The 19617-nt window shown below is 40.8% G+C and overlaps 1 protein-coding gene and 1 long non-coding RNA gene across 2 annotated transcripts in view; one reads left to right on the forward strand and one right to left on the reverse strand.

Moving 5' to 3' along the window:
- yrdc (yrdC N(6)-threonylcarbamoyltransferase domain containing) lies at positions 1-9769 on the reverse strand. The gene is made up of 6 exons (XM_072548554.1): positions 9517-9769; positions 7961-8156; positions 6025-6139; positions 5442-5561; positions 2187-2329; positions 1-1723 (listed from the first exon to the last, which is right to left on the reverse strand). Exons 1-6 carry the CDS (start codon positions 9743-9745, stop codon positions 1663-1665), a joined length of 864 nt encoding a protein of 287 aa, XP_072404655.1. The 5' UTR covers positions 9746-9769; the 3' UTR covers positions 1-1662.
- Positions 9053-19617, forward strand: part of LOC140453666 (uncharacterized) — a 24190-nt gene continuing 13625 nt past the window's right edge. The window contains exon 1 of the long non-coding RNA XR_011952451.1: positions 9053-9158. This is a non-coding gene — a long non-coding RNA (uncharacterized lncRNA). The remainder of the gene's footprint in view (positions 9159-19617) is intronic.

The following is a 19617-nucleotide window of genomic DNA, read 5'->3' on the forward strand; positions in this document are numbered from 1 at the left end:
TTTTCAGGTACACATTAAACTTTATTTCTGAATATTGTGTTAAACTTGAACTGAAGCTACCTCAGTTCAGACAGAAACAAACTGTTGCTCAAATTGAATATGACTGCGTGAAAGTATCCTTTTATGCTGAAATGCTTCCGTGACTTTTACACTGTAAAATCAATGATATAAATCTAAAAATTGATGATATTTATTTGAATTTCTTGTAACCAAAAGAAATTAATGCCCTCTAAATCTGAACTTATTTAGAAATTAAATGTGGTGGAATTCCAAGAATTCAAAATATTTAGTTTTCAATCCAGCATTGAATATCATCTTCAATTTATAATCTACATTGCTGCCCAGAAATGTTTTAACTTGTCAGACATGATTTGAAGTAACAGCTTTAGACAATTTTAATTGCTCTATTCTTTTTCATGATTCCAGATACCTTACTTTCATATTTTCACAAGGATGTGCAGAGGTTGCAATATTTAGCACTAGCCTCCCCACAACCTCTTTTTATGGGGTAATGTTACAGAAGTTCTTTCCAGTAGCAATGTGTCAAGGTTAGGAGAGAAAGCAGATGGCCAAGATCAATGGATGATCAATAGGACAGGAGGCACAGGATCAATGTCCTCCCTCCATTAAAAGGCAAACATTAACTACAGCATGAGAGAGAACACATGAGCGGGAGAACGCAAGCATGAGAATGAGACAGAGACCAAGAGATAAAAAGACAAAATAAAATACAAGAGAAGAGAGAGAGAAAAAAAAACGTGCCAGCAGCTACACCTATTCATTAATCTCGGATCTTTTGATTAAAAATATAAATTTATTGAAGGGTTGGCCACAAGTATACCCTCTTTCTCAGATCCAAACAGAAGGAGAGATACCTTCCTGCTCTCCACCCTTAATTATCACAACATGGGAAATAGCTTCAGCTTGTTTGCTTGTCCTTAAAAAGGAAATTAAACTTGGATCCCCACTTCCACGCTTTCAATTAACTGAGAGAAGTTCTATCTTATAGCACACTTAAGCATCACCATTTATTCTAAATGAAAAGAAAATGAGTAACTAGCCCCTGAGGTAGAAGATGCATTTGAAGCTCTTTCCAACAATTCTATCGTTATCAAAGTTCAAACTGAGCTCCTATTTAATATTTCCTCAATCTATGACTAATTCTGAAACAATACAGCATGAAAAGAGAACGAACTTTAAAAAGATGCCCTGCATAGGACTCTACTTGCAGGCAAATAGTAATGTACAAAACAATGACAGTCATGGCTCATGACAGGCAAATAAAAAGAATAAAAATGTAAATTCCAGAGCACAGCTCAGTCTTCAGCTTCATTTGGCAGAAGATTTCCTGAAGTTGCATTCAACGAGTAAAAGAATATACAGCACAAGTTCTCAGGTCATAACATGACTTTTCTTGGAATAGCATTTCACTTCCCTCAGTTGTATGATAGGAGAAAAACATTAAAAAAAAACCAATCAAATACAACATGTAGGGGGTAATGTGTGCACAGTACAGTTAATAAGATTAGGGACAGAGGGGTTCTCTGGACTCAAACTTTCCAATAAGAACAGATATTTAGACGGACACGGAGTCCAAATGTATTCAGAAATTTGTCTTGTATTTTTAAAAAAAAAACACTTCCAATTTTGTTTTCAATAGTTCTAGGACTGGAAGGACAAGCCATGCTTATGCTGGAGAACTTCCATGGTGGCATCAAATGCACTGTGTGGGGATAAAAAGAGAAAAAAATATAATCAATTATATACTCTTTTAGCAACTTTGCCACAACTGAAAAATTGTATTAAAACATTTACTTTACTGAATCAAAGTTTTTTATTACCCATTGCTTACCGATTCTCATACAGCAATGGGACAAATTAAAACAACTGTTAAAATAGGGGGACAATCAAGGACAGGATTTCTTTAATTGCAATGAGTTGTTCTCACTTGGAGCACACTTTCAAACCAGCAGTAAAGCAGATTGAACAGTAGATTTTACAAAGAGATTTAGATACATAATTGAAATGTAAAAATCTGCAGGACATTAGGAAAAAGCAGAGAACTGAATCCAATTGGAAAGCTCCTATAAGAACTGGCATAGGTATGAAGGGTTGAAAGGAGTCCTGAGTTCTAGGATTCTACTGAAGAGAATAATCATGAACCAAAACTGAAAGGGGATGCTTACCAGCCAGGCCTGATGATGCTGTATTTTCCCGGTGTTCCCAAGTTAATCACTGTTGATCCCAACCGACATTCTGGCTTTGTCATGTCACCAATCGGCCCACCGTCAACAACAAGACCCAACAAAGGCCAAAGGTCCCGAAATTCCTAGAGGATCAGAAGAATTTTGATCTTGTGAAACATTTTCCTTTCTGCTTCTAAGTTTTATCAGATACTGATGTCAATCATTCTGACTGTAAGAAACAAGAATAGGGGAGTGCATCACTACAATGCTGATTCACATCCAAAGTCTGCAGTTCAAATTTATCTTTGTCTGAAAGAAGCAAAATCTGACATGTATTAATGGTAAAGAATTTGCAAAACTACCAGACTTAGTAACTGAATGGCCAACTACTTTCAGAAAAAAAAATGACATTCTGGTAGAGCTGAAGTGCTCTTAGGAGGAAGTAACAATAATGGGAGCTTCACCTTGATTTGATTTATTTATGGTTATGTGTCTCTTGTTACAAAATAGTGAACAGTGTTGCCATTATTACAATATAAAATACTAGCATGGTCCCTGCTTGTGCAGTGTGCCTAATCCTAGGCAAACTCTGGGAAGACTGTAAAAAAATGTGAGGGGTCAGGGAAGGAATTTACTTGAATAGTGCCAAGGTTGATGGATTGCTCAGGAGGTAAAAATGTCCTCTTTGGCGCAGATAAGGTCAGGAGATTTGGTCGGATACATTTAAAATCCTGAAGAGCTTTAAATAAAGAAAACCAGCTTTTGGTGGCTAATGGGTCAATAAAGGAGGATGGAACAGATTCAAGGTGACTGGCAAAAGTAGAAGCAATGTGACAAAAACTTATCCAAGTGGTTAATATTTGTATTGCACTGTTTGGTAGTGTGGTGAATATAGTTCAATCTATAGTTTCCAAAAGGAAATTAAATAAATGCTTGAAGGAAAAAAAATTACTGGAATAAAAGGAATAGAGCAAATAAAGTTCTGAATCAGTTCTGAAGGAGGGTCACTGGACCCAAAACATTCACTCTGGTTTCTCTCCAAAGATGCCACCAAACCAGAGTTTTTCTAGTAATTCTATTTTTGCTTTTCCAAAAAAAAACTGGATTATTCTTTGATAGAACCAACATACACTCAATGGAACAAATGGTGCCCTCCTGTACTGCACTATTTTACTTTTTAAAATCAAAGGGCGGACACTGACATGGAACATCAAAACTGGCTTCATCCTCCATCCTATCCTCACCAATGCAAATACCCCTCAATTTCACAAGGGGAGGAACTTGCCACAGACCTAAAACCACCCATGACAAGGACTAGAAAATTAGGTAATGGAAAATGTCATAAGTAGGCCAAATACAGGGTGACAGAAGTATCACACACTGAAAACTTCAAGCTGAATGTAGAATTCCACAAGAAACTCAGTGATAAAGTTTTTTTGACAAGATTAGTGGAATTCTGTTTTTAAATTAATTGGAGCAACTGTTAATTATGCAGACTCAGCCATCAATAGATCTTGCATGTTCATTTCCATAGGTGAAAATTCAGTAAGATGAGAAAGGAAGGCAGGTGACAAGAACAGGTGATGAAGGGAAACAAAATGTGTCTTGCAACAGACTCTTAAATAACTTCTATGCAATATTCAAATTATTGCAGGCTGATTTTTATCTAGATTACTTAGTGTGGAAACAGGCCCTTCGGCCCAAAAATCCACACCGACCCTCCGAAGAGCAACCCACCCCATTTCCCGACATCTAACACTACGCGTAATTTAGCATGGCCAATTCACCTAACGTGCACATTTTTGGACTTGTGGGAGGAAACCAGAGCACCTGGAGGAAACTCACGCAGACACGGGGAGAATGTGCAAACTCCACACAGACGGCGCCAGACACCCGGGTTCAGTTCCCACCTCTGGCAACTGTGAGGCAGCAGTGCTAACCACTGTGCCACCGTGCTGCCCTATTTCACATCAAACAAGAGATCATTCAACTGAGACTTGTACACTTTCAATTCAATCATAGCTTATCTCTGCCTTAGCTATAGATACCCACCCTTGGGTTTATGCAAAAATGAGCTTGTTCAACAAAAAAAATCTAGCATTCAATTTCAAAATAGTCAACTGACCTAGTTATAAGTGCTTTTTGAAGGAAGTGAATTCCAAGTTTCTACTACCCTTCATGACAGGAAGTGTTCCCTGATATCAGCCCTGAATTTGAAGTTTTCACTTCCTTGTTCTACTACTTCAGTGAAAATAGTTTCTCACTCCATGTAAACATCTCATTTAGGTTATCCCCTTATCTTCTAAATTAAAACACAAACCAATTCTGTCCTCAGTATCATTCTCACGAATGTATGCTACACATGCTCCAAGGTGAACTTGCTTAATACCAATTCATATCAAAGTCCCCTTATCCTGCAGCTGGAGCATAATTTGAAAAGTGTACAGATAAACGTGTTTTCTTTTTAAGTTTAATTTCTTGAGTACTATTATGTAAAATTCTCTCAGTTTACTTCACAATTTGAGCAGAAAACATTTTTCTAAACCATTCCCCAATACGGTTCTTTGATATTCACATGACCTTCTCTGCCTCAGTTCCAAAATAAGGGCATTGCCTGTTCACCTCCTTGATCACAAATGAGTTCAATATATTGCTTGGGCTGCTTAAGTCAGCTTTACAGGGGAGTTTTTCCCCATTTCTATTTCTAACTAACTCACCCTACCCCACTATCAGAGCTATTCTGCAGTCATTCAATATGGGTTATGCAAATGTCTAATTTCTCAATTCTTTCATTAGCTCATCCTTCTATCACTCGGTGCCTTGTGAAACTAATTAAGAGCTGCAATTTCCTTCCAGTCAGATTCCGTAGAAAGCTCAAAGAACAAAGTCAAGCTCATCGATTAACAGTCCATCTGCCACATTCAACACATGCTTTGTCACATCCTCAATGGAAAATGGTCAATTGAACAAGAGTGGAAGGTTATCAGAATCCAAAATACGGTGAACAAGACACTGTTTTAAGAAACCAAGATGATAAATATTTAGCAAAGTTAATGCAAAAGCAACAATAGGCAGTTCCTGATTTACACATTTATGAACACAATCCCATACAGGGCTGTATTAACATTAAATATGTGACACGAATGCAAGAACAAAACCTGTTTGCAATGCAGTAACTGCCCATAATCCACTAGCCAAAGTACACAAAAAGTTAAGGTGACTTTGCAATAGTCACTATTAATAAGGAATACCCACCTCTGTGGTTAGTGTGCTGGTCTGAGAGCTGAGGTTGGCACTTGTCAAAGCTAGAGGTTCACCACATACCTCTGCAAGCTTCTGAATAAATGGATGCTTTGGAATACGTACTCCCACCAACTGCAAGTAAAATAAATAAAATGGACACAACAAACTTATTCAGCATTGCAAGGTGATAGCAATCATAAGACCGAAGAGTTCAAGACAAAGAAGCAGAAGCAGTAAATAGCAACATTTGGACAGTCTTAACAGGCAGGGAAGAGAGGGATGCGGACCATGTGCAGGCAGATGGGATGAGTTTAGAATGGCATCATGGTTCGCATAAATATGGTGGGAAAAAGGGCCTGTTCCTGTGCTGTACTGTTCCATGTAGGCCTTTCAATCAAGTTCTCTCTGCCACTCGATTGCTGATCTGGTAATTATCCAGTCCACCATCCTGCCTTTTCTCAGTAACGTGATCGAATATCGAGTAACAGGCAATCTAAATGATGACTCCTTTAACTGATCTTAATTTGAGTTCATTGGTTCTCCGATAAGCATACAGCAAAGTCATGTGATCAAACAAAACACAGATTATTCTTACATCAGTGAAAGGATTCAAATCTTTGTTCAGTTCCTCTGACCGCCTGAAGACTAACGTTACAGGTCCTGGCAGGAGATCTCTTAATACCTGATCAGAAACAGTGACCTTACAGTACCTGTGAAAATAAAAGGAAGTCCTCAATCCACAAAATATTCACAGACCAGTATTTTCCATATGGTTAATCTTTCATAAAGAGATTTTAAGAATAAAAGGGCCAACAAGTGTCCTTTTCAGATCAATTAATTCCATCCACCCACCCCTTTGCCATATTATCCAATTGCTTTTTCATCAAACCCCTCTCCAAATCATAACAAGTTGTTTTAAATCCACTTAAATGATTGGGTTTCCCTTTTAATTGATTCCCCTATTCCACAAAGATTTCGGTTGACAAATTCTACTCACTATCCATGCTTGCACCAAACAGCTTACACCCCTTGGTTCAGAGAACCCTTCCTCACACAAGCCAGTTTGTTTGGATCAAACATCCATTTATTTCATCATCTTGAAAACCGTTCCTAGGCCATTCCTAGATTGCTCCTTTCCAAACAGCCCGATTTCCCAAAACCCGTATGAGAAACCAAATCAAATATTTAAAAAAGGTGTTGTGAATTACAAACAGGAACTAAAGAACAGTCTGCAATCTTACAGATTCACATAAGAGTATAATGAAATATTAAACAGTACTTTTACATACGACAAAGATCAACAGTAGGCCACTTGGCTCTTTGAACTAGCTCTGACATTCAGTAAGACCATAGCCAATCTGATTTTGGCCTCAATTCTACATATCCTCAATCTTTCATCCCTTGGTAATCAAGGATCTACCTACCACTGCCTTAAAAACATTGAAAGATATTGCACCCACTGTCTTTTTAGGATTTCCAAAGACATCTTTCAGAGAGAAAAAAAATCTTCATTTGTCTTGAATGGACAGCCCCTTATTTTTAGACTTTTCCCTCTAGTTCTATATTGTTCAAATACAGGAATATCCTTTCAATAACCACTGGTCAAGTCCCCTCAGGGCCTAATACGCTTCAATTCAGTCACCTTTAACTCTTAAGTTCTATCTAGCTTTTGCTCACAAGGCAATCCACCCATTCCAGGTATTAGTCTGGTAAACCTTGTATGAACTGCTTTTAACATTAAGATCCTTCCATAGAAACAGTGACCAATACTGTACATAGTACTCCAGATGCAGTCTCACCAACACCCTTTATAAGTGAGGCATTACTTCCCGACTCTTGCAATTGAATGCCCCGGCAATGAAACATAACACTACTAACTTTCCTAATTACTTGCTATTCCTGCATGCTAGCCTTCCGCAATCCATACACTAAGATACTTGGATCTCTCTGAACCTCTCACAATTTCGATAATTTCCTTTTGTTTTTAATTCTGCCTGCCAAACTAGACAATTTCATATGTTATATTCCATTTGCTAGACCTTTGTCCACTTACTTAACCTACCTGATACCTCAGATGCTGCCTGACCTGCTGTGCTTTTCCAACACCACTCTAATCTAGACTCTGGTTTCTATCATCTGCAGTCCTTGTTTTTACCCACTTACTTCACCTACCTACTTCCCCTTTGCAGTCTATGGCCTCTTCACAACTTCCTTTCCTACCCAGCTTTGTCCCATCAGCAAATTTAGCTACTATACCTTCAGTCCCTTCATCGAAATAGTTTATAAACTGTCAATAGTCGAGACCCCACACCGACCCACAGCTTACCACTCATGACTTCCTGAACTGGCCATCCTGCCACCCATTTACTCATACCTTCCGTTTCCCTGTTAGCAAGCCGATTTTCTATCCACGCCAAGTTGTTACCCACCCAACACCATCAGCTTTTAGTTTCTGCAATAACCTTTAGTGTGGCAGCTTATCAATGCCTTCTGACATTTTTAGGTCTACGACGCTCAATACTTGCACTCACTTATAAATATCTTCCACATGACCAACACAAATAGCCAAAGGCTTATCCTCATTGCGTCCTTTGATTTCATAAATCCTTCGGATGGCTTCAGAATTCTGTGCAAGGCAGGTGATTCCATAGATGGTATCTGTAGGAACTGCCACCACCTGACCACAGCGGAGAACCTTTACAGCCTCCGTTAAGGCATCTTTCCAATCTGGGGTAAAAAGAACAGTTGCATTAGTAAGATGTGGATTCATAAAACATTTCACTGGCGAACACCATCAAGTAACTACATGCATATTGAAGCTTATGTTCTCATGCAACGACCTCAAACAACTTGAAAGTCAAAGCAAGAACCCATCAGCCCTTTGATAGAAAAGCAATACTCAGTTTCCATGCAGAAGAGCAAATAAGAGAATTGATGATAGATGGAGGCCTGGGAAGTTAAGTTAACAAAATGTTTAATGGGTCAACAGCTTTAAAGGAATAAAGGCTAGAGAAGAATAGGTTGTATCCAAATGAGACATTACACTCTCAGAATTTTATGTAGGAAGTATCATGTCAGAATTAAAAATCAATGACAAAGACCAATCCAGCAAAGTAAAAAAGGGAAAGAAAACAACAAAATTGAAACAGTGGCTTTGATCTAAAGTTGCTGAAAACACTTAAATCCAGAAGGCTAGAGAATGCAGATTGGAAACATAAGGCGCTGTTTCTCAAGCTTGCATTGTATTTTATAAGAAAACAGCAAAGAGGCCACATACAGAAAGATCAGCATGGAAGCAACAGAGAAACAAAGACAAGCCACCAAAACCTTGGGATATGCTTGCATACTTAGGGATTAAATTCAGAATTTTACTTTTAATTACAAGGGGTATAATTAGCAAAAGCTAAATTCTGAACCGATATCAGCAAATTCTTCAAATAAACACATGAGCTGGACCTCTGGATGCAACCCAATTGTTTATGAAAAAGTTGGAATTATTTCTGAAATTAATTTCTGCATTTGGAGCAGGCAGAGTCTTTTTAAACAAACCTGTCCAGAAAATGTAATACACCAATGGAAAAGGCGGGGCTTGAGCCCAGAAGCTTCTGGCTCAGAGGTAGGGACACTACCGCCTTGCTGCAATAACTCCAGAGTTCTGGCTGGACTGGAAACGTTAACTCTTCCTCTCTCCGACCCCACACCTGCTACCAGACTGGCTGAGTTTCTCCAGTATGTTCTGTTTTTTGTTTCTGACTTTCCAGCAGGCGCAGTGCTTTGGTTTTATTAACCCCGGGGAGTGGGGTGGGGGGTCTTGGTGGAGGAAAGATCCTCCTCATTGACCCGTGTTTGCAATCGGAAATGCAGCTGCCTCTGAGCTGGATGGGTTAATTTAAAAAGCAGAGGCATTGCTGGGTTCTAAGGTAACGTTTATAGCATTGCTCCTGCCCAGGTTACCTGGAAGGTGGGTGATGCAACGTGCAGACATGAGCCCGAGCCCAGGCCTGGCTCAGGCCTTCCTTACCTCCCCCCCCCCCCCCCCCCCGCCGTACAAGACGTGGGGAAAAAGGTGCCGCGCTCTCCGGCTTACCTCCTACTCCACCCCGAGGCTGCGGCCTGAGTGTAGGCCCAGGTCCCGGCGGCGGCGGCGGCGGCGGCAGAAGCAGCAGGCGGCCCGGAGACGGGGCCGGGACCTCGGGAGCGGGAGCCTCGGCTTTGCCCCGGGCCCAGTCCGGCTCCTCCTCACCGCCAATACCGCCCTCCAGCCCCCGGCTCCTCATGAGCAGCTGGAGGAGCAGCCGCCGAGGCCGCGTCACCATGGAACCCGCTCCATGGCAACCCCGGCTCCCGTTCCCAGGGCAACCGCCGATTGATTGACAGCCCGGCTGCAGCACTGTGAGGACATCACATCTAGGAAAGGGATTTAAAACAAAACAAACACAGGCTGTTCAGCCCAACTAAATCCTGTTAGTCAACAGGAATCTCCTCCCGTCCCTTCTATATTTAAGGGGAAGCATATGGGAGAGAGATAATTAAGGCGACAATGATGACTGCAGATTAGAGTCAACATTAGAGTGGTGCTGGAAAAGCACAGCAGATCAGGCAGCCTCCCAGGAGCAGGAAAATCAATGTTTCAGGCAGGAGCCCTTCATCAGGAACTTATTTATTGTCACTTATACCGAAGTAGTGAAAAGCTTTGTTTACCAGCAGTACAGGCAGATCATAATAAGCAAGGATGTACAGAACAAAAGGTTCAGGCACGAGCTAACATTGCACAGGGTGTACAAAAGTTAGCAAAATCAGTATTATTTGAGGCTCGAGTCCATTCAAAAGTCTAATAACGGCCAGGAAGAAGCTGACCCTGAACCGACTGGTGCATGTTCAAGCATCTGTATCTTCTGCCTGATGGAAGAGATAATTACCAGGATGTGATGAGTCTTTGATTTGTTGGCAGGGAGCCATGTAAATAGGCAGATGGGCTCCCATGATGGCCTGAGCCGTGCACACCACCCTCTAATTTCCAACAATCCTGGGCACAGCAGTTTACATAACAGGCCATTATGCACCTGGACACTATGCTTTCAATTGTCCATCTGTAGATGGAAGGGAGGTTCAAGTATAAACATTGCTATGGAATCTTTGGGCTCTTTCTGTGCCACGTTTCATGTGATCCTACATTTCTTTCTAATTCATTGCCTCATATACAACTGTTCAGCTGGAAAGCGTCCCAATTATTTGCTTTAACCAGCTCCCATAGTAGTGGATTGCAGACTCCAAGGAAAGAAATGGATGTTTGTTGCCAACTCATTTCCCCTCCCCCTGTCCCAATCAACCGAGTGAGCAATGTTATTACATACATCGAGCAAGTCGGGCTTAACCCTATATTTACTGGCTAAGAGGTGGGGAGACTGCCATTGCACCACATGAATCTTCTCTATATTTAGTTTGTTAGCATTCGTGTGAAGTGCCTTAAAAGCTACCTTTAAATTTAAGGTTTTATTATGCTACTTCTGTGCCATGGAAGGTAGTTAAGACTGAAACATTGAATGTTTTCAAGGAGTTACATATTGTTCTTAAGATCAAAGGTGATGGAGAGGCAGCAGGTTGCAGAGTTGGATGAGCAGCCATGACCATATTGATTGGAGGAGCATGCTCGAAGGCCATAATGGCATACTCCTGCTCCAATTTTGTCTGTTTGAAATTATAAGTTATTAGCAACTAACTAGAAATGGTATAAAAGTGGATACTCCACTCAGTCACTTCTCCATGCTTTAATAAACTTTTGCAACAAAGTGATCGAGTCTGTCCAGTGGTGTGTAGTGATTTAAAAGTCAACAATATATGAATCTAATGTGTTTACTGAGAACTTCGCAATCTACAAAAAGTAGCGATTAAATCACGTCACAACCAATGGCAGAATTTCCTTGACAGAAATTGCAAAATTTTGACAGGAATCAGTGAAACAATGAGTTTTGTGCCTGGTTTCTCTCCAATGAAACTTGGTAAGATTTAGAGTTATAGAGACGTACAGCGTAGAAACACACCCTTCGGTGCAACTCGTCCATGCCGATCAGATTTCCCAACCTATTCTAGTCCCACTTCCCAGCACCTGGCCCATGTCCCTCCAAACAGTTCCTATTCAAATATCCATCCAGATGCCTTTTAAACATTGCAATTTTTACCAGCTTCCACCACTTCCTCTGGCAGTTCATTCCATGCACTCACCACCCTCTATGCGAAAAAGTTGCCCCTTAGGTCTCTTTAATATCTTTCCCCTCTCACCCTAAACCTATGCCCCCGGGTTCTAGACTGACCCACACCAAGGAAAAGACCTTGTCTATTTACCCTATCCACGCCCCTCATAATTTTGTAAACCTCTATAAAGGTCACCCTTCAGCATCCGGCATTCCAGGAAAACAGCTCCAGCCTGTTCAACCTCTCCCTATAGTTCAAATCCTCCAACCCTGACAATATCCTTGTAAATCTTTTCTGAACCCTTTCAAGTTTCATAACATCCTTCTCTGCTTTGTCTCTGCTTGCCCTAACTGCTCGACTCGTTTCTTTTCTTAACTGTACCAGTCTCAGATTGATCTCTTTCCTCACTATCTCCCTTGATCCCAGTCCTCCACCACCCCCCCCCCCCACCTTACTAGTTTAAATCCTCCTGAGCAGTTCTAGAAATCTCCCTGCCAGTATGTTAGTCCCCTTCCAATTCAGATGCAATCCGTCCTTCTTGTGCAGATCACTTCTACCCCAGAAGAGATTCCAATGATACAGATAATGTGAACCCTTCTCCCATACCCCAACTGGTCAACCACGCATTCATCTGCTCTATCCTCCTATTCCTACCTTCACTAGCTTATAGCACGGGGAGTAATCTAGATATAATTACACTTGAAGACCACCTTTTTAAACTCTTGCCTAACTTTCTATATTCTCCCTTTAGAATCTCATCCTTTTCCCTTCCTATGTCATTGGTTCCAATGTGTACAATGGCCACCTGCTGGTCCCTCTCCCCTTTGAGAACATTCTGCACCCTCTCTGAGGCATCCTTGATCCTGGCACCAGGGAGGCAACACATTATTCTGATTTTTCACTGCTGGCCACAAAACATCTGTCTGTGCCTCTCTCACACTTATCCTGAAACTTGCTCTATTACCTATGCACCACATCCCTAGTACTTGAGGAACTGCCACATTTGACAGTCAATTTGAAATTCATCATTTAAGATTGATATCCTACAGGCAAAAGACACAGGAATGAATTGATTAATTGGGTGCTGTAACAAAGCAATGAATGTGACTTTTCAAAGGTCTAAATGATTAAAGATGGCACCTCATCACTACATTCTCAAGGGGTACTAGGGATGGGGAATAAATGCTGGCCCAGCCAGCTATACCCACATCTCATTAATAAATAGAAACAAGGTTATTTGATCCATGTGGTACAAATTTCCACATACGAGCCTTTAATATCCTTACTGGCATAAAATTCACAAAAGAGGAGCAGAAAAACAACAGGCTCCCATTCCTAGATTTCACAGTAGAGTGAACAGTTAGTAGAGAACTTCAAACCAGCGTCTACAGAAAAACAACACACACCAACCAATTACTGCATGACAGGAGCAATTATCCCAACACTCTCAAACAGAGCTGCATCAGGACATTATTTCAGCCAGCCACAACACACTGCAGCACTCAAGAACTACGAACAGCCAAAGAAAAATACCTATACAGCATACTCAAGAAGAATGGGTATCCAATAAACACAGTCTGTCAATTTCTCAACAACAAACCCAATACAACGCACCCAGAAACTCTAGCCACATTACCTCACATCAAATACATCTCTGAAATGGCTGTCAAACTACTCAGACCCCTTAGCATCACGGTAGCCCACAAAGCTACCAACACCCTTAAACGGCAGCTGATGAACCTAAAGGACCCTATACAAACAATCAGCAAAACAAGTGTCATTTACAAAGTACCATGCAAGAACTGTAACAAACACTACATTGGACAAACACGCAGAAACCTAGCCACCAGGACACACCAACTAGCCACCTAAAGACATGACCCACTATCACTTATATCCTTCCATACAGATGAGGAAGGACACCACTGACTGGGACAATACATCCATCGTAGGACAAGCCAAACAGAGACACACATGGGAATCCCTAGGGGCCCGGCATTCTAACTGGAACTTCATCAATAAATACATGGAGTCCAACTCAATCTACCATCCTCCAAGAAAAAGAACCAGAAATTATATCATGCACTTTAAGAAACCAAGACACATCAATAGAAAATGGGACATAACACCAGCGCCTCACCAGAGGCTCACTGATGATGTTACCATTATGGTGATGAAACATTGGAAAACAAACCTTCCAGCTCAGTGAGCAAGCTTACAATCTGATCCTCAACCTGCGCTACAAATCTTCTCAAAAATCATGAGTCTTTTGTGTGTTGGATTCACAAGGAGGGCTCTTATGATTAAATGCCTCTCTTCCATAGCCTTATGTACAGCCAGGTGACTGAGGAGAAATCCATTGGCACATGAGGCCTTAAACTAATTGTACAATCCATTAAAAAAAGGTTTTGATTTAGAACTTTAGGGTGTACACATGTAAATTTGGCTGTTATTAGCAGTGATCTCCTTGAGGATGGCATTGGTAATGCTTCATTTGTTCAGCTAACCATGGGGTACCCCAATAATACACCAAAGACCAGTTCTAAAAAGCTCCTGATCTACAGGTTGCCTGTACAACCTACCTCGAAGACCAAATCTGTCAGAGAGCAATTCAACAGGCTCATTGTTCAGAATTCAGGGATGAGAAAGGGAAAGATCTGCAAAAGATATTTAAAATAATTTTATAACTTGAAGGGAAAAAAAATCACAATAATGTCAAAATCCACACAAATCCAAAACTTTTGCTGAAACTTTGTCTAGTTATGAATTGGCAACAATGAGTAAATGATGGAACAAGCATCAAAATTAACCTCAATATTCAAAATTGCTTTCAATATTCAGTCCCAAAAATAAACAGCCATTTTTCATTTTTCAAATTCTTTCGATGACATCTTTCTCCATCATTTCTTTCTGTCTCTAAAGAGGTGATGATAAACTACTATTGAACCTCTGCAGGATGTATAGTGTAGGTACACCCACAATGCTGCTCAGAACCAAGAGGAGGCCATTCAGCCCATCAAGCCTGGTCCAATATTCAGTGAGATGATAGCTGTGTCATGACTATGTCTCAGCACCATTTGGTCACCTTAGGTCCCTATGCCTTGCCTAACAAACTTGAATCTTATTCACTGTTGAAGGGCTGTATTATCTTGGCTTTCTTAGGGACAAAAAAAATTCCTGATTTCTACAATGCTTTGTGTGGCAAAAATACCTCTGATTTCACTCCTAAATGGTCTGGCATTAACGTATGATAAGATTCAATCAACACAACATCTAATGATAAGGCTCCCCCCAGTAGAAGAGATAGCTCCTCTGCATCACCCTTTGATCTATTTAATCATTTTAAGCACCTCAACCAGATCATTCCTCACATTTCTTGAATTCATTTTGCTTTTGGTTTCATTTCTGAGCTAAACCACATCAATTATTTTGTAAAAGCAAAATACTGCAGATGCTAGAGAGCTTAAAGGAAACTGTTGAAGAAACTCAGCAGGTCTGACATCGACTGCAGACAAAGAAAGAGTTAATATTTCAAATCCAATAAGATCCTTCTTCTGAACTTTTTTGTGCTGTTCAGCTTATTTACATTCAACAAAGAGCCTGTGACCTCAGTTTTCAACCTGACAGTTGTTGATTGGATAATTATTTAAACGGCTTAGTTAAAGTTTGCAACCAATCAGTTAATTAGATAAACATGTTAAAATCAAAAAGAAGTTAAAATCCATTGAGGTACTGATGGCTCAAATGTGCTTTGACACAATTACGTCAATCTGATGGAGGTAAATATTTTTGGGTGTATTATCTAACAGATTAAATATTTGCATGTTGAATTTTATATTGAGAAAAGTAGCACTATTGTCAATCTAGAAAATGTCATTGTGTTTGAATGACACTTAAATTTGTAGAAAATCAGAGCACAAATATCACTGTTAAAGGTTCATTCCCTTCTCAAATTGTTTAAACATTTCTGTATGTACTAACACTTTAATACAATCATTAATAGGGTGGTGCTTGTAGTGCACTGATAATGTCCTACCACTGACCCAGGAGGTCCAGTTTTAAGTCTCATCTGCTCCAATAGTGTGCAATATCATTTATGCATAGGTTGATTAGAAAATACCTCATAGACATTAATTCCCTCCGCTTAAGTTGTTCAGCAATTTACTTACAAATTAGTAACAATCAGCATGATTTAAGGAGTTCTTGTGTAGTGCAGTGGTAGTGTCCCTAGCTTTTGAGCTTGGAGTTCAAGTCCTGCCTGCTTTAGAGGTGTATGTAATATCTCTTTGAACCAGTTGATTAGGAAAATATCTCAGTGAGGGTTAACGTTTCTCAGTGAAGAGTGGAGTAAGGTGATCAGGACCTCTCATCGTTCTTCCTGTGGTCTCTATTCACATTCATTTTTTTTTCCCAATTTCCGCTCCACTAGAGAGCCACACAAGTGAACAAGACTCCAACCACCGATATTAGAACATAGAATGGGAACTACATCAAGTATTAGTGGGGGTAAGAGTGGAAGTGTAGGATTTGGAAATTAGAACAGCATTTTTGGCCTCTGGTGTTGTGCTGAACATGATGCTAAATTAAACTCCTCCCTTTTACCTGCCGTTGGTCCATATAACTTTGCATATTCATGTGTTTATCGAAAAGCCCCCTAAACACCCCAATCATATCTAGAACATTACAGACACTTTGGCCCTCAATGGTTCCATAGGTCAGTGCAACAATCTGAAGCCCATCTAACCAACACTATTCCATTATTATCCATATGTTTATCCAATGACCACTTAAATGTCCTTAAAGTTGGTGAACCTGCAACTGTTGCAGACAGGGCATTCCACACCCCTAATACTGAGTAAATAAACTATGTCTGACATCTGTCATATATCTATCACCCCTCAACTTAAAAAATTATGTCCTCTTAAGCTTTCCATTTGAGGCTCTACTGTCCACCCTATCTAGCCCTCTGATTATCTTATGTCTCAATTAAGTAATCTCTCAACCGTCTTCCCTCTAACAAAAACATCCTCCAGTTCCCTCAACCTTTGCTCCTAAGACCTTCTGTCCATACCAGGTGACATCCTAGTAAATTTCCTCTGAACCCTTTTCAAAGCGTCCACATCCTTCCTATAATGTGGTGACCAGAACTGTGTGCAGTACTCCAAATGTGGCTGCACCAGAGCTTTGTACAGCTGCAGCATGATCTCATGGTTCCAAAACTCAGTCTCTCTACCAATAAAAGCTAACACACCGTATGTCGTCTTAACAACCCTATCAACTTGGGAGGCAACTTTCAAGGATCTATGTACCTGGACACCGAGATCTCTCTGTTCATCTACACTAGCAGGAGTCGTACTATTAGCCCAGTACTCTGCATTCCTGTTAGTCCTTCCAAAGTGAATCACCTCATATTTTCCCGCATTAAACTCCATTTGCCACCTTAGCCCAGCTCTGCAATTTATCTATGTCGCTCTGTAACCTTTGTCGCTATCCATAACTCTAGTGACCTTAGTTCATCTGCAAATTTACTACCCATCCTTCTATGCCCTCATCCAGGTCATTTATAAAAATGATGAACAACAGTGGACCCAAAACAGATGATTGTGGTACCCCACTAGTAACTGAACTCTAGGATGAATATTTCCCATTAACCACCAGTACCCTCTGTCTTCTTTCAGCAAGCCAATTTCTGATCCAAACTGCTAAATCGCCCTCAATCCCATGCCTCTGCATTTTGTGCAATAGCCTACCATGGAGAACCTTATCAAACTCCTTACTGAAATCCATATACCCCACACAACCGCTTTACCCTCATCCACCTGTTTGGTCACCTTCTCAAAGAACTTAATAAGGTTTGTGAGGCATGGCCTACCCTTCACAAAACCATGTTGACTATCCCTGAACAACTTGTTCCTTTCTAGATGATTATAAATCCTATCTCTTATAACGCTTTCCAACACTTTACCCACAACTGAAGGAAGGCTCACAGGTCTATAATTTCCAGGGTTGTCTCTACTCCCCTTCTTGAACAAGGGAACAACATTTACTATCCTCCAGTCCTCTGGCACTATTCCTGTAGGTAATGACGACATAAAGAGCAAAGCCAAAGTCTTAGCAATCTTTTCCCTGGCTTCCCAGAGAATTCTGGGATAAATCCCATCCAGCTCAGGGGACTTATCTATGTTTACACTTTCCGGCTTCCCAGAGAATTCTGGGATAAATCCCATCCAGCTCAGGGGACTTATCTATGTTTACACTTTCCTAGAATTGCTAACACCACCTGATGCACCTCAATCCCGTCTAGTCTAGTAGTCTGTATCTCAGTGTTCTCCTCGGCCATTGTCTTTTTCTAGTGTGAATACTGACAAAATGTATTCATGTAGCACTTCCCCTATCTCCTCTGACTCCATGCACTTACTCTAGAATCGAGAGTGTGGTGCTGGAAAAGCACAGCATCCAAGGAGCAGGAAGATTGATGTTTTAGGTAAAAGCCTTTCATCAAGAATTCCTGATGAAGGACTTTTGTCTGAAATGTTGATTATCCTGCTCCTCGGATGCTGTCTGACCTGCTGTGCTTTTCCAGCACCACACTCTTGACTCTGATCTGTAATCCTCACTTTCGCCTAATCTTACTCTAGTCATTTATTCCTGATTATACCTGTAGAAAGCCTTGGGGATTTCCTTGATCCTATCCGCCAACAACTTCTCATGTCCCCTCCTGGCTCTTTGTAGCTCTCTCTTTAGGTCTTCCCTGGCTAACTTGTAACTCTCAAGCGCCCTAACTGAGCCATCACCTCTCATCCCAACCTAAGTCGTCGTCTTCCTCTTGACAAGAGCTTCTACTTTCTTAGTAAACCATGGCTCCCTCACTTGACAACTTCCTCCTGCCTGGCTGGTATGTACATATCAAGGACCCGTAGTAGCTGTTCCTTGAATAAGCTCCACATTTCAATTGTGTCCATCCCCTGCAGTTTCCTTCCCCATCCTGTGCATTCTAAATCTTGCCTAATTGCATCATAATTGCCTTTTCTCCAGCTATAACTTTCCATGTGGTATGTACCTTTCCCTTTGCATCGCTAAAGTAAACATAGCCGAATTGTGGTCACTATCACCAAAATGCTTACCTAACTCCAAATCTAACACCTGGCCGGATTCATGACCCAGTACCAAATCTAATATGGCCTCTTCGCTTGTTGGCTTGTCTACATACTTTGTCTGGAAACCCTTCTGCACACTTTAGACAAAAACTAAAGTACTTGAACTACAGTATTCCCAGTCAATATTTGGAAAGTTTAAAGTCCCCCATTATAACTACCTGCCACATTCATTCCTATTGAGGATTATCTTTGCTATCCTTTCCTCTACATCTCTGGAACTATTTGGAGGCCTTTAGAAAACTCCCAACAGGTTGACCTCTTCTTTCTGGTTTCTAATCTCTATCTCAGTAGACAAGCCCTCAAATATCCTTTCTGCAAATGTAATACTGTCCTTGACTAACAGTGCCACACCGCCTCCTCTTTTACCATCTTTCACCACATTTGCATTTGGAACACATTGCCAGCAGAGATGGTCGAGGCAGGCACGGTAGATTCATTTAAGGTACATCTGGACAAATGCATGAGTAGGTGGGGAGCAGAGGGATACAAGTGCTTAGGAATTGACCAACAGGTTTAGACAGTACATTTGGATTGGCTCAGGCTTGGAGGGATGAAGGGCTTGGTTCCTGGGCTGTAAATTTTCTTTGTTCTTTCTTTATTCTTTCTTTGTTCTGTTCTTATTGAAACATCTAAATCCCAGAAACTGCCAACAACTATTCCAGTCCCTGCTCTACCCATGTCTCTGAAATGGCCACAACATCAAAATCCCAGGTTCTAATTCATGTTGCAAGTTCACCTACCTTATTCCAGATGCTCCTGGTGTTGAAATAGACACACTTCAAGCCAACTTCTTACCTGTCAGTGCCTTCTTGTGATCTTGAAAGCATAGCTTTGACTTC

The sequence above is a fragment of the Chiloscyllium punctatum genome, chromosome 27 (genome assembly GCF_047496795.1).
Source record: "Chiloscyllium punctatum isolate Juve2018m chromosome 27, sChiPun1.3, whole genome shotgun sequence".
Classification (NCBI taxonomy): Eukaryota; Metazoa; Chordata; class Chondrichthyes; order Orectolobiformes; family Hemiscylliidae; genus Chiloscyllium; species Chiloscyllium punctatum.

Excerpts from the sequence above, each read along its gene's own strand:
- yrdc (XM_072548554.1), bottom strand. The coding sequence starts at position 9,745 with ATGGTGACGCGGCCTCGGCGGCTGCTCCTCCAGCTGCTCATGAGGAGC. Across the intron at positions 5,562-6,024 it reads ATTTGAATCCTTTCACTGAT|TTGGTGGGAGTACGTATTCC; the intron begins GTAAGAATAATC and ends TTTTACTTGCAG. Across the intron at positions 1,724-2,186 it reads AGCATCATCAGGCCTGGCTG|TGCATTTGATGCCACCATGG; the intron begins GTAAGCATCCCC and ends ATCCCCACACAG.